The sequence below is a fragment of the Trichoderma evansii genome (genome assembly GCF_050947405.1).
Source record: "Trichoderma evansii strain SZMC 28006 chromosome Unknown GGI43scaffold_14, whole genome shotgun sequence".
NCBI lineage: Eukaryota > Fungi > Ascomycota > Sordariomycetes > Hypocreales > Hypocreaceae > Trichoderma > Trichoderma evansii.
This window is the reverse complement of record NW_028145192.1, coordinates 262,623-288,132: the sequence shown is the minus strand read 5'-3', so window position 1 is coordinate 288,132 and position 25,510 is coordinate 262,623. Positions and strand designations below refer to the sequence as shown.

The following is a 25,510-nucleotide window of genomic DNA, read 5'->3' as shown; positions in this document are numbered from 1 at the left end:
TGTTCAAATTCTTCTTTTTTGTGGTTTGGCCGACGCTCTGGGGGAATAACAATTTCGTAACCCAATTCACACCCCATTAACCCCCCCCCCCCCCGCCACCCCCCCCCCCCCCCCCAAAAAAAAAAAAAAAAAAAAAAAGGTCTATGATAGACGCGTCCATGTGAGCTGCGGAAATGGGAAATTGCATTCCCTTGCTGCGGCCATTTCTGCCACTGGTCTGTGCTGGCGGCGTGGACAACCACAATATCGCAAATAGGGTGCTACTCCATCCCGACTACCAGGTATCAACAGCTCGGCTTTCGCGCTGCTGGCCATGCAGTCGTCACTAGACAGCCACGAAGGATTAGGGATTAGGCGAGACTGCAGTACCAAGGGTTCATCCTCATACGTGCCTGCGCCATTTGCGGCACCATGTCTTGAAATTTTCAACCCAGCACGCTTCTAGAATGGCGAATAGACTAGCTGCTACTGCACATCACAGAGAGCGTCCAGTATCGAAACGGGAAGCTGGCCCGACAGTATGGCATCAAGTCCCCGCACGACACGACAGTCTTTAGCACTGTGGTGGCGAGCTTTCTGATGTGTCGACTCTCACACGGCTAGCCAAAGCTCGCCGCTAATTTGGGACCCCGGCAGCTTGAAAGCAGCATCATGCAGCACGCACCAGTACCCTAGCTCAGGCATCGTTTCCGCGGCTTGGCCTCTACACCCAGTTGCGACTTGGGTAGTATTAATCAGAGGAGCATGCTGGCTCTACTCTCCTCGACGGACTGAAAGAGGAGAAGATGCCTGTAGATGCCTGCAGTTGTACGTAACGAGCAGCGGAAACAGGCCAACTGCAGACCCTTCCACGCTCAAGGGCGACAAGGTCGGTCGGATGCTCTCTAAGCATCCATTGCCACGAGCCGTATGCAGCAGATTCACAGTGCGATCGCTTACTTATCTGCTGGTGGTCACAGCTCTATTTCCGTTTCCGCGGCCTTTTGTTTGCCGATGCTAAGGAAGCAGAAGAAGAATAAAGATGGGCACGGGTATGAGTGTGAGCCGTTAGCCGTTAGCTTGTACTTTGGCTCACCGACAAAGCAAGACCTTGAGAAGAGAGTCTCGTACTCCATATAGTAACGCAATTTCCAATTGTTCACACTTGCTTCCCAACCTGGGGTAGCATTGCCAATAACATGAGAATTTTGTGCGGAAATAGCACGCAATGTACTCCCTACTTCGTACTCCATATGCCAGCAGGGTATCGGGAACTGCTCCCCTTTGCATTTCCGACTCTAGCCAAGCGAGGGGGTTGTTTTGGTGTATACGTGATTAGGGGAGATTCTGCAGGTCGCAAATAACAGGTCTACACTCAACAAGATGTGACGCAACGTCCTGCAGTCTTGGAGACTGGTGTACCAACGAGACAGCGTGGCATGCGCATTGTGTCTCATTCTTATGCTAAGCGACTGACACCACTGGAAAGCAAGTACATACCCCGTACACGGCAAACGTCGCGCGGGCCTCGTGTCCCAGCTAGACAAGGCTCTTAGTGTTAGAACGAGAAGAATGGTATCAATGTCGCTATATCGTAGAAGCGCTGCTGGCTAGTATTTAATATGCATATTCGGCATGCAGGTATCTCTCCGCTTCGGGTCCAGCTACGGATTGTTATTCCTCATAGCTTGTTGGATACAAATACTATCAGATGGATAGTGGCCCATTCTTCCGAGTAACAACTCGGAGAATGAAGCCGTGCGATCCGATCACGCAGAAATACATAATTACAAGGCTATTTACATGTGATAACATGAAAATCTCGGGCGAGCTTTGTGTAACGCTCGTTGCTGATGCTTGCCCCCTAACTGAACTCCGAACAGCTGGGTCCGAATAACGCCAGTGCGACAAAATCGCCAGGCTTCCAAATCTTACCCGCAGGCCGTCAGCCAGATCTAAGCTTCTATAAAAGTCTCACCAGCCAGACCCGACTACTAGTGCTAGTATCCGATCGCTCTCGCACTGGGCCGGCAATCAAACCGACTTTTCGTCGCTGTGGGCCACCGGAAGAGAAAACTTGTGTTGGTTGGGACAGCGCGTCCTGCATCATACCCTGGGCCTGGCACCGAGTGCCGTTGACGGGGGCGGTTGATGATGATGGCACCACACCGTCGCCACTAATACTCCCGGGACAGAGCTACATATTAGCCTAAGTTGCAACGAGACACAATGCGAGTCGGTCTGCTTTTGGGCAGAACATCGTATGATGCACAGCACTGGAACATGTTCGGGCTAGTAAAGGAGATGACGTTGGAGGCGAGCACATCCCTACCTACATTACTGCAGTGCGACATGCTTGACCCGACTAATTCTGCCACCTCTAGTTGACAAGCCCTTCGGAATAGTAGTAATAGTAAATCATAGCTCAATGCACTAACTGAAACTTCTCTCCCTTACTCCGCGCAACAAGAAAACGTTCTCGTCACTAGGCCTTGCTTGGGCTAATCAGCTTCAGCTGCCAAGCAGACCCATGCAGCTGTGACAGCTTACATGCCGCCAAATCTAGAACTAATGACTGACAGCAGAAGCGACGGAACACAGTATGCCCTCTCTGGCATAGGGCCACTCGGCAGGAGATTCTGTTCCTATTCTATAGGTGCTGTCAGTGAACCTCCCTGCAGACAATGTGGAGGAGATGCGACAATGTCGGGGAGACGGGAGAAGCACCTGACGGTGGCCTCCCTGCTGCTTGTGTTTTCTTACCCTACACTTTTTTGCCTTGATTCTGGAAATACTGCCTAACAGGCCTCTTTTTTAAGACGTGCCCTTTAATGAATTGGCAGATGTATTGTTCTATGGTGTGGAAAGGTGCTTATAAGGAAGTTTAATCTTAATTCAAAATGTAGACGAGGCCGGCCTCACAAATAACTGTGCTAGGCTGCAAATTGATACCCCCCCTTAATAGCCCAGTATGTAGACACTTGGTCTAGGTAAGTAGTAAGTTGGGATTGGTCAGACGCAAATATGTCATATATATATTAATTTGTAACTGCTTATATATATATATATATATATAGTTGCATATATTGGGGAAAGATTAATTCGCTCTAGTGGGAACTGAGATCAAGTTAATATGGTGTCAAATCGTATTGCGGAAGGGAGTCTTCGAAAACTATTATGCATAGATTCTCAAAACCACTTGCCCAGTGTGAGAAAGGGATAGAGTAGAGGAAATATCGGCAAAATGATCCAAAAGTGAAATTTATAGGTGGTATGTAAAGGGAATGAAAGGATGGAAATGAAGCGGCATATTTAGCAACCTCTTGCATAATAATTCGTGGTTAATATTGGGCAAAATTTGGAATCACACAGTCTTAATGAAATGAGCAGGATAGTACTTACCGTGCCACGGTTTGGCTGAAAGAAAGCTTTGTATTCTACTGGTCTTGTAGGAATATTGGTCACCACGAAGAATTGGGTATGGGTGGATATAATAGGACAGTAGGAGGTGTGAGTATAGCCAGGGAATGAATAGAGGCACACAAGTGTCTTGGTTGAGCTAAGCAGTAATATATATTATCACTTGTCTTCTTGGAGGCTCTCCATAGGAATCGTGCTCATGTATGGGCTGATTATCTGGCGACGAATTAAGCATGATGTTGATGATGCATCTAATACATGTGACGGATGCATGTAAAGATTCGATATAGCTCCTTTTTATATCCGGTGCATTCTACAAGGTTCTTTTGGAGATTTCGCCAAAGTACTGCGAGTATAATGAGACATGCATCAATAAATGTTCTACATATCTTCAATTTGGTATTTATCGCTTATAATTCAGGCTGCAATTCGCAATTGTAATTTGCGTCAACACATCGCTCTAACCTAATACGCACTGGATGGTCCTTGCCTCGGTAAACCAGTATCCATTCCATTTGCCAGAGACGCCGTCGTTCCAAGTTGACAAGTCAGCAACACCGGGAGGCCAGATACCGCCAGAGTTGAGGTTGCCAGAGCTGGCGAAGCAGTTGCCAGGCTCAACAAACATGGAGCAAACCCACCCTATGAGTTACAATTGCTTAGAATTCAAGAGTTCAAACATGTACATTCGATAGAATGATTTGGTACTCACCAGAATCGGGACCAATTGATCCTAGAGTCTGCCACGGAATTGTCCAACAGCCGCCATTAGTCATCGGAACGTCCTGACATAGGTTTGTTGGTGACCAGTTGCTATAATTTCCCCAGTGTTTAGAACATTATAAGAAACCGTGCCGAGTTAGAGAAAGCTTACGGTCCGGGGCAGACATAAACACCGCCAGATGCACGCTCAGTCACATTGACGGGGTTGGCGAGTCCGAGACTCAGCAAAGAGCTCGCGATGATTGTGGTGGCAAACGACTTCATTTTGATCCAAAAGCTCGTTGTCTACTTTAGAAGAGATGTCTGAGAGGAATGTTTATTCGAGTAATGTTCGGTGCAGATCTCTTTCCTTTTATAATAAAATACACCGCTCTTCTTGTTGCTCTTGGTAAGATATTGGGCAGAACTGAGGAGGGTGATTGCTATACAGAGTACTCCATATTCTTGCAAAGCACTAACGGGCCGTATTTCAGAAGCGCGCGTTCTAGCAAGACTTTAGCCTTGCTTGTAACGTCTTTTGGCTAGCATCTCATGACTTGTGTGAGTGATCAACGCCCCGCGTATCTCCATTGATGATTGAGGACGAGATCAACTGCTACCGTTAACAGAATGCCGATGTGCCGAGTAAGCTGACAGAATTCCACTTTGGTGAAAACTCAATGTGGATTCGCGGATAGTTGTTTATGAACTGCCTTGGCAAATGAAGTGATAAAATGCCGATGGGCAGGTATTATACTACAACCTCATGCGGTGAACAGGGGGGTTCCTCTGCTTTTGGATAGCTACAGACGAACATGTTAGGCATGAAGAGTTCTATTCAGATGATGATTATATTATAAATGGCCGAACTAGACTGAAAATAGAAGTCGCTTCGGCTTATGCCTTCTCTTAGACGGCGTTTGGAAAACTTCGCTGTTAAGCGATAAAAGCCGAGGCAGCTGGATGCGTTCATGGAATCAGAGCTGGACTGGATGCGTTCCATTGGGTCGGATGGGAATAAATTCATCGTAGGTATTCACCGAACAGCGATTCTAACTACGAGTGTGAGTCCTTATGTTGATAAGGTTCAGTTTTGGTATTCCGTACGTTGCGTGAGCTCGGGATGTTTACTTGGATGTATCGGCTGCAGATACCCACTTTCACTGTTACCCCGACATCCAAACTCCACCAGTAATGGAAACAGCTTATTATAATATAATCCCAGGGCTTGAACATCTTCACGAGCCGGATTTTCTTTTCTTTTCCCCTTAAAAATCCAGATGCGAGCTTTCTTCCCTGCGACATATTGCGACGGCTTTGGCTCAGTGTACTGCTAAGAAGACATTTCGCAGCTTTACTCCCAATCATGTATCATTAAAACATATCTCCTCGTAGGATTTTTGTGCGAAAATTCAAATTGAATTATAGTTGGGCTATGAAATTTGCGCATTCAGTCCAGCGGTGCAAAAGGCATATGCAGTATGCTGACATGGCAATTTCTGTATTCGGGTCACGAACCGACGAGGACATGATGGTGGCGTGGCTAGGTTTTAGGCTAGCTAATATTCTGGAAAAGAGATTACTGCGCTTTCTTCTTTAATGGGTGGAAAAACACAAAAGATCGTGAACGGACGAATAGGCGAATGGCCAGCCTTATGAACAGTGTGGAAGCGGGGGCTGAAGGCAATAAATCTTCCGTGGTCAGACTGCATGAAATAGACAAGCGCTAACTACTAATAGGCGGAATTTGCAACCTATTCCATATACAGATGGTTAAGTAGTGACAATGGCTGATTCCGTACAAGCATAGTATTGATGCATCATGTTTATTAATCCTCGTCAAAAGCAGAGAGGCGACAGCCCACCTTGATTGTTTATTATTATTAATCTTCCCGAGAATGATGGGCCTGCCTGCGGAAGCGGTCCTATCAGCTTCAGTGAGCTATGGAAACAGATTGCAATGAGTTAATCCTATAGCTATGGCTCGCTGAATCTGTTTGGTGTTTACAAGAGTAGAAGTCCGTATATAGCCCTCCAGAAACTTGTTCGGTAGCTTTATAAGCTTTGCGCTGCGTCATTAGTATCGAGTACATTATTACAACTTCAAACTCAAACTTCGAGGAGATATTGTCAAGTGATTGTTGAAGAGGATTCAACAAGTATGGCACATGTTGTCTACCTGGCGCCCTACTAATGACGTCCAGCAGATGAGCTTTCGGGGAGAAGCGGATCTTTGGACGCTATTTGCTTGGCATGCATATAAGCCGAAGCTTTTGTCATCTCATCTCTTCATTCTCTATTGTTCTCCATATTACGCCGACTTACAAAACTGACATGCCCCCCATTCAGTTTTATTGGCAACTTTTCTACTCTCTTTTTTATGTGTTGACCTGTCTATAACCTAGATATCATCGACTACGGTCTTTTCGATATTACCAATTCATACGAGAAGAAGAATTATACTGAACCCGCCATAACAGCGGCTTGGGAAAGGGAAAGTCATGAGCAGCCGGAACCGAGAAGAATAGTCGACCATTGGTCAATCTTTCTTTTTCTTAGGAATTGAAGCAAACACGTAACCGCGACAGGACGGCCACATGGCTCGACATCCTATACATCTTGCTCCGGATGTTTGATAGCCGGATACCTATCAAGGTCATGGTGGTGCCAATTATGCTTAATGCCAACCGTCAATCTTTTGAGTTTGTTGGGTACATGTAGTCACCTCTCCTAGGCCGTGAAATTGATAGGAACCATGTAATAGTAAGATCCCCGAGCGGTGGTTGATTAAAATTCGGGCCCATCTCTGGCTATGTAAACGGTCTTACCGTATGATCCATGTTGGTTGGAAGATGAATTACAAAAAGATGGAGTGCAGGCTGCCAAGCCGTAACATATAGGGTGCATCTGCTAAAACAAGCCACTGACGCACTAAGTCCAGCATACATGCAGCGGCAATATTGTCACTTCGGCTTATCGCCGGGAAAGCGTGCAAGTACCGAGCGCTGGCGACAGTATGACTGTGACATCGCGCGCTGCGGAAAATATTAGTTTTAATTTCACCACCTCTCACCAACTGCATCGTCTTCCGAGTCTCTACGCCATAACTTCGCAACAATCAGCCGCATCCAACGCCTCTCCCGCCTGCTATAAATCCGGCGTGCGCTAGACTGTGCAAAGATTCACTGCACGGTCACAACATCCCTACCTTCTCGATCTCTTCTCTCAGCTATATGACCCAAGAGCCTATCAAGACTCCAAAGCAGCTCCTGAGCAACAACAATCTCGATTCTCCCCACCTCTCCCAGCATGGCTCTCTTCTCCGCGATGCGAGTGGCCTCCATCGAGACCTCTCAGGCGGCTTCAGCCACTCTCGCCTCGGTCCGGATGATCAGCGTCAGCCCCTCCCAGACGAGAGTGGCGCCGGCGTGAATGCCGACCAGCTGGACAAGAAGCTGCGACGATTGACTCTTGATGAGGCTCACGATGATCGCCCCTCTGTGCCTGGACAGCGAATCTCCGAATATGAGAAAGCTCTGGCCTCCCAGACTGCGAAGCAAGAGCTTGGATTCCAGGTCGTAAAGCGCTCAGAGCCCCGCTCTGATGGGATACGCCTCGACAATTTCCCTAACGGTATGTTAGCTGCGCATACCAAATAGTAATGCTATATACTAATATGCACGGACAGAGATTCTAACGCATATATTTTCGCATTTGCCGCCTGATTGCCACTCTTCGGTGGCGCTCGTATCGAAACGATTCTGGGCGCTGGTCACCACACATCATGCTTGGCGTATGGCATTTATGCGCTACTTTCCAGGACACACCATCCTAGACAGCCATGCCAAAACCGATACTATAAAGTCTGGCACTGCACCATCCTCCGATGTTTTGCGTTTCGAGACGCGATACTTCCCTCGGCTCACCTCGCTGGCTACTTGGAGAAGCGAGTACCTTTTGAGAACTCGTCACCTGAGAAGCTTGGCTCGTGGAAAGCCAGGGACTCCATCAGGAGGAAGTTTGTCTGGCCGAGTTGGTCGCGCTGGGAAAAAGAATAGCGCGGTCTTGACTTACAACTCGAAGCTGCCTTGGCAAGTGACCAACATTCATGCCGTCTTCTTAAACGGGAAGAAGCCACCCCGTGTCGTTCAAGGAGCCGGAGATCTCGGTGCAGCGTCCGTTAGCGACCCTACAACTGGGAAGATTGAAAAATGGGGCCTCGAAGATCTGTTTACGATGCCACAGCTGGACGAGGTTGCTCCAAATTTGTTGCCGTATGGTCTGGGAGACGGACCAGCAGGCGTCCCCAACGTCATGGATGTGAGCTATACCTATGGCGTGGTAGCTGGAGAGGGATTCCCGGGTGGCCGGCCGTTCTTCCGAGGGATCAATGTACCGCGTGGGCGCTACATCGGTGCAGAGATCAGTGCCGTAGACGCCCATCCGGACATACCCAAGATTCCCGAAATGTCTGATGCGATTTGCAGCGTATGGATTGCTAAATCATCGACTGTCACAGCAACAACGCAATCGATGTGTGGTATTCTTACGGGCTCCGCGCTTGGCGTGGTCACTGCTTACTCACTTGGCTGGGATACTACGGGTCCGAGATATGCCAACGGCGATGTCACAGCACGGTGGATCATTAGTCCAGGAGTTCCCATCATCTCCCTGAAGGTTGACGACAGCTTCAACCAAAAGCGCAAGTCTACTTCCAGAGTCTGGGCGGTAGCCTTAAATGCATTGGGCGAAGTTTATTATCTATGTGATGTCCCTGTTGGAAAACCCGTCCGTGCCAGTGGAGAAGATATGACGAGGAATGCCTGGTACACTGGTCGTACAGTATACTGGCACCTTCTGGAGGCAACTCGCAGAGTTGCTCGGGAGGATGAGCTGGACAAGAATGCGACTCGTGGAGCCTATTCGCCTCGATCGCCCTCAAATGACATGCACCTCAGCAAAGAGCAGCTAGTGGCAGAAGCCCGAGAGATTGAAAAATTTATGAGATACAAGCCCTCTCACTTTCGCAAAGTTTGCGACGGCTGGGATATGCAGCGAAAGCTTGAAGTGGATTTTGCTAGCGATGATGGCAAAGGTGCCGGAGAGAATATCTTTGTGCTCAACTGTGGCCTGGCTGAAAATCGCCCTGCCAGCATTCAACGCTATTCGCGGTCCTTGATACCTGTACAAAAACCTGCTAGCGAATCCACGACTCCCGTGGCGCCAATTTCTACATCGCTATTTGGTAGCATTGGCGGGTTTGATCATCGGATTTCCCCAGTTTCGGAGTCACAAACACCGCTGTCTCCGCCCCCTACTCCAAAGTCACCGCCAATGCCCTCGACCGTTATCCACGACTGGTCCGAGCAGGGGCTGGATCTCAGGGGCTACAGCCACGATATTGTAACTTCAGTCGCTTTAGACAACTCTCTTCCATCGCTTTTCACTCTAGGGGAAGATCCCTTGCATACCGCAAATGAAGCTTCATCTACGACGAGTCCTTGGGCCGATCACGGTTCAAGGGAGATTCCAGGACGCAGAACTCGCTTCATTGTTATGGGAACTAACAGCGGCGCCGTTCTTGTCTGGAATGCCCGAGATGACGACAAAACACGTGAAATACAGCCCCTACGAATCCTCCAAACCGAATCCCCAGAGGTGTCTGCCGTTGCGGCCTCTGGACTGTACTTGGTTCATGGCGGTAGCGATGGCCTTGTCCAAGCCTGGGATCCCTTAGCATCTACAGTGGAACCTATTAGAACAATCAATGCTAGGTCAAATAGCCGGGTTCCTCGTCAAATGCTGGCCATGAATCCAGCACTGCGAGAGAATACATACTCTGCTGTGGGGGCAATATTCCTCGATCCAGATCCTACAACTCTTCAAGGTGTAGTCTCTTTTGGAGCTTTCTTGCGATATTGGTCATATGGATCACAAGGCCACGCTGCAGGACGCAAGCGTCGCGTTCGACATGCTGATATGGATAATCGCTTAGCTAGCCGCCGGCAAGGTGCTGCGGTAACGGACTATATCGCATCTGAGGAAGCTGAAATGCATCGAGAGGATGAACAGCAAGCTCGTGAATACAGCCGTCGACTCAAGAGATTCGGCGCCCTGGGTGACTTGACCGAGGAAGAAGCGATCCTTTATGCGCAAATGGTTTCCGAAGAAGCATTTCACGTTGAAGAGCAACGGAGATCTAGTGATTCGGCAGCTGATGCCAGCCTAGACACTGCTTCTTCCTTTAGTGAGAATACCGTGGAGACTGTGACTCCAGACCCCAGCATCATCGGTCCGTCTGCTTCAGAACCCAACGGTGTTGCTGAGAGCGAATATGAGCAGCAAATTCAACAAGCCATAAGATTATCCCTCATGGAAAGCGTCGGCAATGAAGGCGGACAGTCCCCTACAGAACCATCGCGAGGGAACAGCTCTGGTGACTTTGATTTCCCCGTCAACATCAAATATAAGCCTGAGAGCAGCAAGAAGGGAAAGCAATCGGAATCTGGCTCGCCCTCTTCGAGCCACACGCCCGTTGGCGGACCTTCTTGGCAAACCACAACTGAAGATGAAGATTTAGCTATAGCTTTAAGTTTAAGCATGCAAGATCAAGGAGGCTACTCACCGCCGCCATCATCTGATACAGATGTGGGGCTCGATGTCCAGCATGAAGAGTATCCATCTTTGCCTGGCGATGGAGTTGGAAAAGGAAAAGGCAAAAGTGTCCAGAGGTGGTAGTGGAAGGGTGGAAGAGAGAAAGCAGTCTCAAGGTGGAGAGTGGCTGAAGACATTTACATTCTAGTACATGGACAAGTGCTGACGTGCCTGCCATGCTTTATCTTTTGAGCAATATTCAAGTTAGACATTCGAAACTATTTTAGTTGCTGCGTGCGAGTTTCGATAAATACAGTTTTGTTTACCAGAATGATGGTACATTTCGTGAGATGTCAAATCTTGAAACTTGGGCGTTTCCTTTCCTGAACTCTTGTTGACTTTTCAGGAATGCAACTTTATAACAGTTGCCGAGACTAAAATTTGACGTCCAATTGCAATATCGTACAGGTAAAATTTAATATATATGCTTTATCGTCGTTGAGATAGTGTACCAATGAGGGGGTTACTAACAACTACTAACTCCGTATTTCTAGGAGCCAAGATAGATCTTGACCTTTGCCAAAATGCCATATTTCTCTCATAGCAAAGCGACCTCTTTATAAGGCGTCGAGCCATTCCTTCTATAACCCAATCGCTTTTGCCTCTAAAATTTTCATAACATTTTCCAGTTCTCTGGGGTTCAGATGGTTACCCAGACACCTATTGCAAAACAAACGCACAAGACACTGAAGTTTTGACGTATTGAAAGCGCACCGCTTTCATCGTCTCCTCTTTGACCTCCCGTCTCAGCAGGGAAATCCGGCATGGAAGGCGACAAAGTGGCAGTGACAGAGCTCCCCGGGTATGTCAGCGTCTGAGACGACAAGATCAGGCCATTGGGGCCTATGGTGATAGTTTGATTGTCAATGACCGTCGTTTCTACATTGTTCAGGTCACCGTCTTGGTTAATGGAGTAAGTTGCCCCGTTAACTACTACAAGGGATGGCAAAAGCTTTCCCACCGTGATTCCACCGACAATCTCATACTCGGTGTTGGTAGAGTTTGCTGAGGGCCCTCCTAGAGTTATACCGTGAAATGATACACCTCTCGGACCGATTGATATAGTTTCGCCGTTGAGGGTTATTTCTTTTGGGGAGATCTTCGCGCCATATGTGATGGTTGTGGAGTGTAGAATAACAATGGAACTACCTATAGCTGTAATCATCTCTCCTCCCGTAACAATCTCATGAGTTGGTCGAGGCGAGGGGTCCTGGAAGACAAGAGTTTCGCGACCAACAGCAACAGTCCCTGTCCCAAGAACAACCTTTTGACCATTAATAGTTGTTGTAACCTTTTGCGGTGAGATGCTCAGTGTATTGCCGTCAACAACAGCCTTTGTTCCTACGATTATTACTGGAACTCCACCCAAGACTCCAGATGTAACTGCTGGGGGGGAAGTAGACACTTCTTGAGGTGCAGGCTTTGTGATTGTTGAACCCAAACCAACAACTGCAGTTGGGAAAATTGTGAATACATCAGTTCCGACTGTGATGGTGGTTGTCTGGCTCGGTTTCAGGCCAGATACTGTCTTTTCGTTGATGATGACTTGGTCTCCTCCCGCGGTGACTTGAAAAGTAGGAGCTGGAGGCTTCTTTACGCTTTCAAGAAGAGGGGAGATGGGTATATCAGTTGGCGTATTATCTATAACATCCCTGGTTCTATGAACCCCATCCCCAATACCACCGGTGATCCATGTTGGACTGAAATCAGGAGTGGGTTCAGGTGAAAAAACCACTGATGGGTTTTTATCGGTTGTGATAAAGGTAATTATTCGTCGAGTAACCGAGAGAAACGGTCTCATCGTGATAATTATCCCACCTTTATTATTCCCAGCAGCATCAGGTGTTTGTGTAATAATCTCCGGAAGGTCAAATGAAAATGTAATGGATGGAATAGGAGCAGCGAATGCCGGCACATTAAAGTCAATTGTCGGTGAAGCCGTAGACAGAGGTGCGGCCGTCTCTGCTGCAGTCGAGTTGGATACGTCAGTTGTACTGTAAAATGTAATTAGAGCTTCACCTGACGGAGAGCAGTAATTCGACGTTGTGATTGGCGAATACGGAGGAGTATAGTCAGTGCTGTTGCCATAGAAGGTGGTGGTTGAAGTATAAACAATTGAATATTCGGTAACGGCTCTGTCACTAGGTAATGGAGTACACGGCTTTATTGAAGTCGTATTTATTAGAGAGGAAGTATTGGTGGGAAAAGGATAAATTTTGCTGCCTGTCGTTGAAACAGCTGAGGAACATGATGAAGCATCAATACTTCCACAAGCGGTAGTGAAAAGAGATCTGCTTGATGAGTTTGTAATAGAACTGGGTATTAGTGTCGATATTTGACTTGGCTCTCCTGTCTTATATGTACTCTCGGTCGCTGGTGGTAAAGTGGTTCTCTTGAGATCGTCGACTTCAGCGCTTGTTATGGGCGCAGTAGACAGTGAAGAGGATATTGACGGAGACACTGAATATGAAAACGACCCCTCTGTGGTATTATATTTCGTCGTAGGCGTAGTTACTGTCTCAGATACAGAAGTCTTGCCGTACATCGTAGCAAAGGCTGTCGATTCTGAGAGTGTAGCCTTGACGGCGGCATTACCTGTCGACAAAACGCCATCTTGAATATTTTTCAAGGTACTATTAGATTGAAACAGACGTCGCTGGTAGCGATGCGGCAGAAGCTCTGCATCGATATGTGAATATTAATGTCCCTGTGGCAGCAAATTAAAATGTTTAACATACCTACTCGCCTAGCTGCTATAGCAGCCTCTACGATAATTGCTGTATAAAAAAACAGCGCAACGTTTGTTGCTTTCATTGTACTCCTGAAGACTGTGAGAATAATTCAAGCCAATATATGCCTTGATTGAAGCTTATGGATACAGAGCAGGACAATTCGTTACCTTCGCCATCGGGCTATAGTGGCACAAAGATTTATTGAGGTAACATATAGAGTGTGTCTGGATTTGAAGATTTCACTGAAAGCAGATGACAAGTTAAAGTCACTAATCAGCTGCGGGATCGGGCTGCCTCCTACGGTGGCGAAGTAGAATATTCGCGAACAGGCTCAGCTTGCTCATAGAAGGCTCGGTCTAGAGTATATATGAAGTACACCAACAGCACAGCATCTGGCACTGCCGCAATCGACTGCAGGCGAATGCAGGAATGAGATGAATACGAATAGTAGCTGGCCCTCACACCAACAGTACTCCATGTATGCTCTGGCAGCGGCTAGCCTGGTGCCAGGACCAACACACCACTTTGAGCTTAGAAAAGGGAGACGAAGAAGCGTCGAGTAACTCCAGCCGCTGTCGTGAGACATGGAACAATCTAACCAATATTCCTGACTGTAGCCACGCTACACAGGCCTCCAGATGCCGCAATTTGACTGTTCATTCTGATACTTCGTACAGAGAGAGTTATGATGTGCCATAGGTTTGGCATGTTTTAGCTGCACGCGCGGCCAGATGCAGAGACATGATGTTCCGTTAAACAGGCCAGGCCAAACTTCACCAATAGACTGAACCAATTCAACGGCCTACACTCAGCCTTCCGACATTAACGGGGACACAACGCTAAAGGCGCTCTGTGCGGAGAGTTTGGGATGGAAGACCATGCAGCCAACCAGACCACGGTGCGCCTTGGGTGTTGGAATAGGGGGCTTGGGGCCAATAATAATTAAAAAGGGAGATCAAGGTCTTATTATCTCATTTGAACCCCCAGTGCTCTCTCCATCATGAAAATTTCCTGCAGGATACTGTGCGACGCATGACAAGGTCACAGCTGCGTATACTTCGCAGACGCTCCAACATATGTAGTATTCCCAGCCGCTTTGAAGCCTCCGATGCAGGGCGGATGTAAGGGCAAATAATGCCCTCTCATTTCAAGCTCTGCGGCTCGCTTCCCGTGGGCTCCTGTGAGCCTAAAAACCATAATCTTTTTTTTTCTGGGCGAAATTAATACACGGTTCTTAGCGACTTCCTACTCTCGGCTGTAAGTATGAGTAGCACCTCAGCCATCGCCAACTCCAAGTTCAGATGATCTTGTTCTCCCTTGCTAGCAACCTCTCTTAGCGTCCAATAACACATATTGCGTGGGTGATCCGTTCAAATAGCGGATGAATAAGAGAAATTATTGCGAGCTATTTAGTCGATGGAAAAAGGCCGACGTTTCTTTTTGTCCGTATTCTGAGACACCGCTCCCTTGGTTCAGCTGGTCCCGACTGCAACGGTAATGCCGAATTTTGATCAGACGGCCTGTAATCCGCACATCCCTTGCATTTCTAGCGACTGTTGCTAGCAATTATGCGGAGCACTGCGGAGAGCTTGGCAGCTAGAGGCATACCATTGATAGGCTATGTTCCTGGCGTTGCTCCAAGGGTGGTGTCATGAGCCGTTTATCGTGCCTTTCCCGCTGTTGGCAGTTCATCATTCTTGTGAGGCGAGCGGCTCGGTTTCTCAGCTCCCAGCGCTGCGAATTCGACGGCTAGTAATCAACGTCTCTCGTCGCTTTACGGTGTAGTCTTCTTAGTACTAATAGCGGTTAGATTTGGTCGTAATAAGACGCAATATTGTCTGTGAATATTCTCTAACACATACAAAGTACCGTTAGGAGAGCACAGGCATCGGAGACTTGTGATTGGGTTTATTTCCTCGACTATCTCTGTTCAGTAATCCAGGGTAGCAAATGGTGTAAATTGTACACCTAAGCAGTAATTGTCTGTGTGGTTAGCGTTGGAAGGGAGAGGTTTTTATGTTTTGGTTTGGTGATCTTCTCGTCATAGGTAGTCTTTTGTTTATCTGTAATGAGGAAGGGGCCTGCGCGGTAACGTCTTTGTTGTAGCGGGTACAGCGGCTCTCGCCATACCAAGGCAGCAAACTTGCAGCATTCCTAGGTAATGTATACTTCAACCACCTGGGTCGGCTGTTAAATCGGGGTGCTAAAAAGTAAATCCGTCGTTGACTACATGTACCTTAATTCTGGCCCCAATTATTGTCATCTCACCATTACTCGAACTATTACTCTGGCCAAACCGGTGCTGGAAGGGTCTGGACATTCTCAGCTTGTCGAAAGCCTCCCTGGCAAGTTCCATGGGGTATGGAATTACTGGTACTGCTTCATCCATAAGCTAGTAGCACTACTGGCAAGTAGCCGTGCTAATATACTTCGTACTACTAGTGGTTCCTTGCACTATTGCGAAGCGAATATGGAGCCCACGGGCTGGCACTGGTGTGTGGCAGGGAGCCTAGCTCCGGCAGACGATCCCTGGTCAGCACCTTACTTGCACATTCTGTGCTGTTGGGGCAGCGTAAAAGTATTCGACGAAGAAGTTCCACAGACTGTGCGGCCAAGTGTTGGCGCGTGCCAGATTTTCAGCCCCCGATATGCTTGGCTACCTACGGGATGCAGAATACTCGCAAGGACCCAGGCAGTAGTACTGTCCATGATCAAATGGTCAGGCCAAAGCGTCGTGTTACGCAGTTTATAGACGAATGCTTCCTAGGAAGAGTGTGGGATGGTGGGGACCGCGGATGGCGCCCAGTCGCTAATCCCGGCTTCAGCCATCTGATCAGTGGGCCTCCATCTCCAGATGTTACTACGGAGTAGCAAGTGATGCTGATCAAAGTCCCTACCCCAGTCGCTCTTGTTATTTCTCACAGGCATACAGTACGGGCTACTCCATAGTTGGTGCCGTTTTACAGCTTTTCAGAAGAGTCGCAAGCTTCATACTCGGCCAGCTGCCTTGCGTTTGGGAGTCGCAGCCAGCAAGGAACATCGGCATTCCGACGACATAACGCGGCTGGCAATAAACTGTGCTCCGTATGCCGTACTACAACAACAAATGGTGCGCGCCGCGCCGCCACACCGAGTCCAGGGTCATCATCAGGTCAGGTATGTGGACCATGCGTATCAAGCTTAGCGTTGGTGCTGTCTTGTGAATGTCCGAAACATCAGGAAGCCAGAAAAGCAGAGGGAATTAGACTACTTTCCCTGCCTCGCCCGAAATGTTTGACTTACACGGCAATTGGGCCGAGGAATCCCAGGGCAATCTGGTCACCGGATATATCGCCAAACTTCTTTCATACTGTCTTCTTTACTTCTTGCCGCTGACAGAGATGAGTATTGTATTATGGTATCATCATCGAATTTGTCGAAATGACTTGACCGCGGTATGTACAGTACATGTCAAATGGGATATTCCATGTAATACTCTCCTTGGTGAGCTAGAGCGTTTCCTCCCTGCTTTAGCTTCTTAGACAGGAGGAGTGACCTTTGCTGACCCGAAACCATGAGTGACGAAATAGAGGCGGTCAAGCATAGGCCGTCTCGACCGATGCCATAGTAAAATCCTTTTCTCATAAGTTTGTAGACGAAATCTCATTGCTACTACACTGTACCGCTAGCTAATATATTGAGCTAGACACTTGGTGACGACTTGACCGAGGAACATATCGACGTACCTGTATCTAGGACGCGTGAAGCGTTCCAGGTGTAACCCCAACAAGGCATTAACAACTGAAACCATTCCCCATCTGGTCCCATTCTGGCGCCCAGGTATTACTACTAGCATTAGCGCTTCCGTGAGCTATCGGCGGCTTGATGGCTAGCGTTGTTAGGCTGATCGTAGCAGGCTTCACTATTAGACATCTGGGATAGAGCCCTGTCTGTCCCAAACCGACGTGGAATGCTTGGAGTGGCCCCTCTCGTCGGATCTGTGGCGAGTGTGCAGATGAGGAAACGTTCATCCCTTTCGGTAAATTTGTCAAGGGCGGAGCGACAAGGAATCTCCAGGCCCCATTTTCTGGGAGATCGACCTGTCATATGTGCGTGCTCAGTGCCGTTAGCAACAGCTTCCAGTGCCTGACACAAGGTACCCTGCCCGGCCAGCCATCCGAGGGCCCGTCAGAAAGTAGCCAAGGCCTTGCATTTCTATCCCTTGCTGTACCTAGTTCTTCTTCATACATACAGCGCAGCAGCGTTCTTTGGCAATCTCATGGTAACTAAGAACAAAGCGTTCTCGCTGCGTGAACCTGCCGGATCACGGGCTATAGCGCTCTTTGAACGCTGCGGATTCCGTCACAACACGCGATTATACCCCATAGATGCAGCACTGCGGCAATGATATAACGGAAGCTCAGAGGTTCTAATGATACCAAGCCTTGGGTCCCCAGCAGTACCACAATCTGGGAGTCCTCTTAGAGCGCGAAGTTTCGGCATTGCAGCACTGGCGTCGACGAAATGCGTCTTGGTGCTCTAGTAATTGCGGCAGCAGCTGGTATCGTCTACGCAAATGAACCAGCCCCGGTATCATTTGATGCTGGAGATTGGTATGCTATTATTCCTTGTTTCTTTCTGGCAACTTACGGATGTATCTAACCTTGACTTGGTAGGCTTGGGATTGACGGGAACTGGTCGACTATCAAAGTTTTGCTGGGGTCAAATTCAGATTTTGTCAATGTTCTCTTGAGCACATCCCTTTCCGAATTTTGGGCGATTGGACCTGGAGGGTGTTTAAAAAGTACATCACCATCTCAGCATGATCGAGGTCCGCCGCTTGCAAGACACCTCGGGGAGCCCGGCCGCCAACATCTTTCTCCTTCGTCGAGCCAGGGAGCTGAATTGGATTCTATAGAGGAGCCTCACTGTGCTACCTCTCGCGGTGGCATTTATACACCCTTTGCATCTAAACATTGGTCCTACATGGGAATTTGGCAACTCGGTTTGGATTATCTGGGATACGGTGGAAACGGTCAATATGGGCTCGACACAGTCAACGCATACAGCACCATTACTGACATTGGTTTTGGAATGTCCAATGTTCTTATGTCTGCTATTAACACAACAGACTATTACATAGGTCTATTTGGGCTAGGAATCACTCAAGGCAGCTTTGGTCATGAGGTAGCTCAGTCGCCTTTGACACAGGCCGTTCGCACCTTTGGATGGATCCCCAGCTATAGCTACGGCTATACTGCTGGAGCGTCCTATCGTATGTAATAAACTGCCTGCAGTTACGTACAAGTGCTAATACGAGAAAACAGGGAATATTCCGGTTTCCATTACTTTGGGCGGCTCTGACACAGCTAGATATGTCTCGCACGATATTGACTTTACATTAACTCCGCAGGATAATATGCCTCGCGCCTTAGTTCGAGGCATCGAAGCCTCCGCGAATAATGGCACCGAAAAGCCGAAGAAATGGGACTCACAGACCTCCAACCTTTCAGGCTGGGACAATTCTTTCACAGCCTTGATTGATAGTACTACTCCCTATCTGTGGCTGCCGAATGCCGTGTGTGATCAGTTTGCAGATGCTTTCGACTTGACTTATAACAGCACCTTTGATTTGTATACTCTCACGAATGAGCAGTATAATGCCTACGGCTCGTCCGACTCGTTTACATTTACGTTTAGCCTTTCGAGCTTTGACAACCATGATAACTTTGGGTCTCCCTTGAATGTGCCGGGGCTGGTTAATATCACCGTGCCAATACAAGCATTCGTTGGCCTATTACAATATCCATTTAAGCACCAGTCTATTAAATACGGTGACCCAGCTGTCCCATACTTTGCGTTGCGGAGGTCTCAAAATGATTCTTCAATCATCATCGGCCGATCATTCCTACAGGAAGCATACTTGATAACGAAATATGACGAAGCTGTATTTTCGGTATACCAGGCCAGATTTCCTCAGCAGCCGGTAGCAGATGCGAATTTGATACCTATTAAGCAACCAAACAACAGTCCCTACCCAGGACCACCAACACAAGCTAGTACCAAGTTAAGCACAGCACAATTGGTTGGCATCGCTGTTGGGGCTATCTTGCTGTGCTTATTCTGCCTTGTGAGTGTGGGCTATATTTGCCGCCGAAGCCGAAGGAAATCGGAGACGAAAGGAGACGAACCAAGTGCCAAGGAGGCGAAAGACAACGCATCTACTATGGTTCCGGACACACCCAGGAAACGCAAATCTGCCATATTTGACTGGCTTTCAAAAAGAAATGGGCTGAGAAGTGATACGGCCAATATAAGCCCTACAGTTGCTACTTCAAAGTTCATGGAAGCGCCAGATTCGGAAATTTACGAACTCCCTGCTCCAATGGCCCCTGTGGAGCTTGATGCCAGCGATAGAGACGACGACGATATCTCAATAATCGGCAATATGACTTTGGGGACCGACACTACGCAGAGCCTCAGCGCATATGAAGTCGCACGAAGGAAGCTAGATAGAAAGCTTCAAGGACCTCTCCCTGAATATTTCCCCCCGTCGCTAAAAATCGTACTACCTCAAGAGAAGACAGCTTCATATATTGCCAGTCCAACCCATACAACTTCGAGCAAGGGGACGACCCCTGTCTCTCCAATTAGATCTGGATTTGGGACCGGATCGCTTCCAGGATCGCTTCCTTCTCCTATCTCCTCTGGGTCAGGGTACAACAGCCATATGGGTAGCACCCCCTATCCAACCACCGCATCTGCTGCAGGCCAATCTTCAGAAGAGCAATATAACGACGATATTATACAATCAGAGACCAATCAACCAAACACGCGATACTCAGATCATTTGGTCACATTGCATTCCAAAGAGGCTTTATCATCTATCGCTTGTCAGAAAACCCCAATTGACCCTACAAATATTATGTGCCTGGGAAGTCTTCCAGAAAATCTTCAGTCACTTAGACACAGCATCATGTTGGCGCATATTGTCAGCCAGGAAAATCGTGATAGTGACAGCGACTTCACGCCTCGGTTCAATGCTGACTGCCACCTTTCTGATCATAGTCTGGGAAGTAATTATACAGAAGAGGAAGATCGGATGATGCAGGAAATGTCACGCCAAGCCACCTTCTCCCTGGCCCGATCGCATAGAGACCCTTGCTCTACCGAACATACCCAGGAGGGGAGCGAAGAGCAGTATTCAAGCCACGAAATAACGGACGCTGAAGCTTCGCCAGCGGAGGAACGCATAGATGGAAATGATATCGTTCATATTCCTCAAATGGCAGAAAAACGATACAGCTGGGAAGACTAAAAGTTAATTATACGCCAATCTTTGACACTGATTAGCAAAATGAGCGCCAAGCTCTGGTACCTTCATTTTCCTCTCTTTTCCTTTTTCGTACTCCTTTTTCAAGCCTCTCATCCCTCTTTTTCTATGTGTTGTATCGCCACGATTGGAGTTTTCGGAAGCGTGGGTAAATGTATTTTAGGGTCATGGTGTTCTACGGATTCACACCATTGGATGTATTTACAAAAACTATTACGATAGGAGCTTAAAGGAGGATTTTATACCACTACTTATACTACTTCTCTCCTTTGTTTCCCACTTATAATCCCTATTTTATTTAGTACTACAGAGTTCTTATATACGTTAAGACTTCAAGAAAAGAATAAGAATAGTTATATATGTTATACATTAATACTGACTTTTTGGCAATATTAGTGTGACTCAAAGTCGAACGGTGATATCAACTGCGCAAGGGATTTAATGAAACAATTAAGTACATTCACAATAACTTTGAGCAATTTCGATACCGCGAAACACAAGGCAAGAAAAACCAGTATTTTCCCAATACACGTTGTAATATATGTCTATCCTTTATTTCATAACATTTCCACATAAATTGGCTACCAAATTTCTTGCCACCATGTTATTGCTTCCAACATCTCCTTCCTCGCCGCCTCGTCTCCGCTTTCGATAAAAGGATCAAAGACCGCACGCTTGCATGAATCGGCCATCCTGGAGGACCCTCCACAGACAGCAAAAATGGCCTTTTGGGGGATCAGCTTCTCTAGCCGTGGCGCCTCCTGGCGGACCAAATCCTGCACATAAATCTTCTCGCGCTGATCTCTCGAGAATGCCGTGAATACCAAAAGCTCGGTGCTCTTCTTCGCTGCTTCCTCTGATAGCGCACGCCATTCATTTTCGAAAAAGTAATCTGCCGCACGGTTACGGTTGCCGAAGAAGATGATCATGGGTGCTGGGCTAGGATGTGTGAGGCGTTCGTGGATGAGGCATCGTACGGGTGCGACGCCGGTGCCCGTGGCCATGGCTATCAGTGGCCTCTGGGAATTTGCCGTGCCATGGATGGCAGAGAGGACTGGTTTGTAGGAGACACGCAGGTTTGAGCCGGGAAGGAGGCTGGCGAGGTAGCGAGAGCAGAGACCTTCTCGAGGTTTGCGTAGGATGGTGCGGTACTTTACCATGGCGACTAGAAGCTCAACATTGGTTGTGTTGTTGTTTGAAGGACGGTTTGCTGATATGCCTCCGTTGGCGATGCTAAAGTCGCGGCCGCGGATTAAGGGGAAGACGTCGAGGAGGCGCTCGGCTGGGATTTTGACGGAGGTGAATTCGTCGAGGACTTCAATGATGCTGCGGCGAGATCGTGTGGCGTAGTCAAAGTACTCGTCTATGTACTCAGTCATGGTGAATTCAAGTAGCCGCTCACGGTGATATTCGTCAGTTGAAAAGTAGGACATGTTCTTTAGGAAAGAACGACGTGGGATGGCAGTTATGTCGATGTTGTTGAGGAGCAGATCGCGGAGCGTACAGCATGCTGGTGCATAGAGGTTGCGTGGGAGAGACTCGCAGGCGGTTAGGTTGAGTGGCTGGTCGGCGATGTTATTCCAGTCCATGAGGTCAATCAGCTTCTGGACGTCGTGCGGAAAGTTCTTTGGGTATAGTGTGAGGCAGTCTCCTGGGACACATTGAACTTTCCCACCTGATTGGTGAGCTGGGATGTCAAATGATGCGAGGCGGACATCTTGCCAGTGTTCTGTTGGAGTAAGCCTCTCATTCTTGGTCAATGTCGCTGTCCATCCGGCGGGTATGGGTAGAAGACCAGAGGGAGGCAAGTTTGGTGCCGTAAGCGTGCTGTCTGTATCGCTTAGTCTGAGAGGAGACAGATCGACAACCTGGACCTTTTCTGGTAGTTCTGCTAAAGCCGGGGCTAAAGACCAGCGAGCTGGTAACATGGTGTCGTCGGGAATTGGCTCTAAACCGGACGGAGGCGGATATTGCTCAAGGAGGTGCTTTCTTAGGTCGTCGGCCCATCTTACGAAACTGCCATCAATGCTATAAGAGTAGAGTATGAGTCTCTTGTGTGTGTATGTCATATGGGAAAACATATAAATCTTACCCATCTGGAAACTGCTCGTCTGCTTCACATATGTCGACGAATGTGGTAGCACCAAGCTGGTCCAGTCTGCGAATGAGCTTTCTCGCAGCCCAGTTGAATCTAAGGGAAAGTCAGAATCAATTCATCGTGCTAGATTAAAGAGGACATTTTCATACTTGAGATATGTGCTGTCGCCAAGACCAAAACAGGTATACTTTAGCCGACTCAGGCAATGCGGAGGCAACTTCTTTCGCAGGAGCTTCTTCCAAAAGAGAAGTGAGTTATGAGGCATGTCACCTTGGCCGGTTGTTGAGATGACAAATATCACGAGTTGGTGCCGCAGTAGGAGACTCTGTGATATGAGATTTTATTAGTCTTCAATGAGTCAGGTAGAGGATATATGAGAAGTGAGAATAGAGATGACATACGAGTTCCACGGCATCGAGCTCCTCGACATTGCTCTTGAAGTGCAGCCGCTGACACAGCCGACCGAGCTCTTCGGCTATATCCTGAGCATTGCCCGTCTCAGATCCGTACAGGACCAAGACGCTTCTCTCGTGGCCAGTCATTGTGACGGTGGATGGAGTGAATTGCGGCAAAACCCGCCAGACAGTTCCACGGATGTCGCTGCCTGCTATCGGTGCGTATGGCTTGGAGTTTGCATAATATTCAAGGGCGTTTGCCTTTCCTCTGTCTCGTATCTTACAGAGTCGCAAAGATATGTCACTTGTATCGCAGTTTTATGCTTGCATGGGGGTATCTCGGGGCTTAGTTGCAGCGATAAATGCTTGTCAACGCTTTTACAGCGCCAAGCAAAATAAGTTTCGGGCGTCCGATGCCGGGCTGCCGCGGCGCTTGGTGGGGCCCGTCCGATCTGATTATCGACGTCAGCGATTAAAGCTGCCTCTCCGGGCATCCAGCCACGTGCGGGCAGATGCATATGATAAACAAGAAGAAATTAAAATCAGCATCGCTTTTAAATAGGAGATGAAGAATAATAACTTGTAAAAAAATATCGACATGGTTTTGGAATCGGTTAATGCAGAAAAACTGCCAGCTTTGTGAGCATGTGAATGTGTTGTACCTAACTAGTACTTATAAGTCTATCTTCACTGCAAACTTTAACGTCTACGACTCCGTCGGTGTAACTCTTCTGTTTTTTTTTTTTTTTTTGCTTTCTTCTTCTTCGTTTTTCGTGCGCCATGCACAAAACAAGGCAGCGAAATGCTCGCCGCACACTCCATGTTTGCGTTATACGTGTCTCATGAGACTTTTTGTGACCAGCAACACTTTTTATCAGTGCTTTAGCTAGCCAAACGACAGAATCTGGGGAAGACTTGCTCGGTTCTTGTGGCTGGACTAGCAAACAGCTCGGGGCGCTGCTAATGGCTTAGGAGCCGATGAGGCGGTACCTGGAATTACGTACGAATACTACCGTGTGTGCAAGTAGCGGTCGGCAGGTTGAAGCGAGGATGATGGAAAAGAATTAATTAATCGCCGGATCACACCTAACAAGCAAATAAGGATTTAAGCGAGACAATCAACGGCGTTCATGCTGTCCAGGATTGTGTGTTTGGTCGTGGCCCGAGCCACGTTTCCCACCTTACAGTAGCTTGGTGTGGATCATTTATCGACCAGGGCGGCAACAAGAGTTGCTGGGATTGCTGCGACCCTTGGAAGATGGATGGATACCTGCACTATGTGTATACGTGCCAAGGTGAAAGGTGAAAGGGGGGCAGCAAGAAAGCAGCAACAACTTTGGAGTTCTGTCCATCTATGGTCCCTTATTGGCGGTGCATGTCGTGCTGCGATACTGTGCGGAGAGGAATTACTGGAGCACCTGAGACAAGTATGGGTAAGAATTTGGTGCAACTTAGTAATATGGACTCCTGAGCTGAGGGTGCAGCTGCCTGCAGGTTCGGGATCTCAGAGCGGGCAGTAGTAGTAGTACTCAGAATAAGCCGCCTCGTGAATTCGGTGTCGGAGTCATCCCCTTCTCCATAACATGCAATATTATTTATTAGTCCTATGCACTAGTTACAGGAAGGCTGCCTCCTGAAGTCGTACATATGGATGAGTAGGGATGAACAGACGGGTGGGAAATAGGGGGCTTCTGATGCAATGCGGCTGCCCTTGAAACAAGCTCCCTCACGATTTCAGGGACGCAGCAGGAACGGTTTGACGACTTGGCCCCTCAACTGCAGGTTCCCTCATAGTCACCGGCGGCAGGCACGGAGAGACTCGGCGCTTTTATCGCCAGGTACGAACCTTAGTCGATGCTGGGTAGATGCATTACATCAGATTTGGGCTCGCATGTCGTGTATTAGTACGTGCAGAGTACCACAGCAGTTGGGTATCCAGACGGTGTTACAGCGCAGTCAGGTATCATGCTTTAGGCCTTCGGGTACCGGGTGCTTTTGGCACGGTATCAGATGATAAACCAATGGGCTCCATTACTCCATAGCAGCAAAGAAAATCATCAAATCTTACTTGGAGAATAGGGGGCTTCCAGCCAGCCATTTTCGCCCTCAGCGCAGCAGACAGCTTCGATGTGTTCCAGAATATCCAAGTCGCATACCTGTACGCAATACACCTTGACCGCATCTGCTCCAGGGGCCGCGGGGTACTTGCATCGCCGGT

At 48.1% G+C, this 25,510-nt stretch overlaps 5 protein-coding genes across 5 annotated transcripts; 2 read left to right on the top strand and 3 right to left on the bottom strand.

Annotated features, from left to right (window-relative positions):
* Positions 1–3,859: 3,859 nt before the first annotated feature.
* On the bottom strand, positions 3,860–4,386 carry GGI43DRAFT_385084 (uncharacterized protein; the record flags this gene model as incomplete). The annotated part of the gene is made up of 3 exons (XM_083203604.1): positions 3,860–4,041; positions 4,112–4,212; positions 4,274–4,386. 3 exons carry the CDS (start codon positions 4,384–4,386, stop codon positions 3,860–3,862), a joined length of 396 nt encoding a protein of 131 aa, XP_083059147.1.
* Positions 4,387–7,176: 2,790 nt separating this feature from the next.
* Positions 7,177–11,041, top strand: GGI43DRAFT_408607 (F-box protein). Its single transcript, XM_083206381.1, has 2 exons — positions 7,177–7,734; positions 7,790–11,041. The coding sequence occupies exons 1-2, from the start codon at positions 7,335–7,337 to the stop codon at positions 10,837–10,839; spliced, it is 3,450 nt and encodes a 1,149-aa protein (XP_083059146.1). The 5' UTR covers positions 7,177–7,334; the 3' UTR covers positions 10,840–11,041.
* On the bottom strand, positions 11,042–13,578 carry GGI43DRAFT_408606 (uncharacterized protein). Its single transcript, XM_083206380.1, has one exon. The coding sequence runs from the start codon at positions 13,298–13,300 to the stop codon at positions 11,396–11,398; it is 1,905 nt and encodes a 634-aa protein (XP_083059145.1). The 5' UTR covers positions 13,301–13,578; the 3' UTR covers positions 11,042–11,395.
* A 4,078-nt stretch (positions 13,579–17,656) lies between these two features.
* On the top strand, positions 17,657–21,190 carry GGI43DRAFT_87621 (aspartic peptidase domain-containing protein). The gene is made up of 3 exons (XM_083210437.1): positions 17,657–18,079; positions 18,143–18,741; positions 18,794–21,190. The coding sequence occupies exons 1-3, from the start codon at positions 17,991–17,993 to the stop codon at positions 20,782–20,784; spliced, it is 2,679 nt and encodes an 892-aa protein (XP_083059144.1). The 5' UTR covers positions 17,657–17,990; the 3' UTR covers positions 20,785–21,190.
* Position 21,191: 1 nt separating this feature from the next.
* Positions 21,192–23,685, bottom strand: GGI43DRAFT_87456 (NAPDH-dependent diflavin reductase). Its single transcript, XM_083210436.1, has 4 exons — positions 23,299–23,685; positions 23,047–23,222; positions 22,892–22,990; positions 21,192–22,827 (listed from the first exon to the last, which is right to left on the bottom strand). The coding sequence occupies exons 1-4, from the start codon at positions 23,437–23,439 to the stop codon at positions 21,381–21,383; spliced, it is 1,863 nt and encodes a 620-aa protein (XP_083059143.1). The 5' UTR covers positions 23,440–23,685; the 3' UTR covers positions 21,192–21,380.
* Between the last annotated feature and the right edge of the window lie 1,825 nt (positions 23,686–25,510).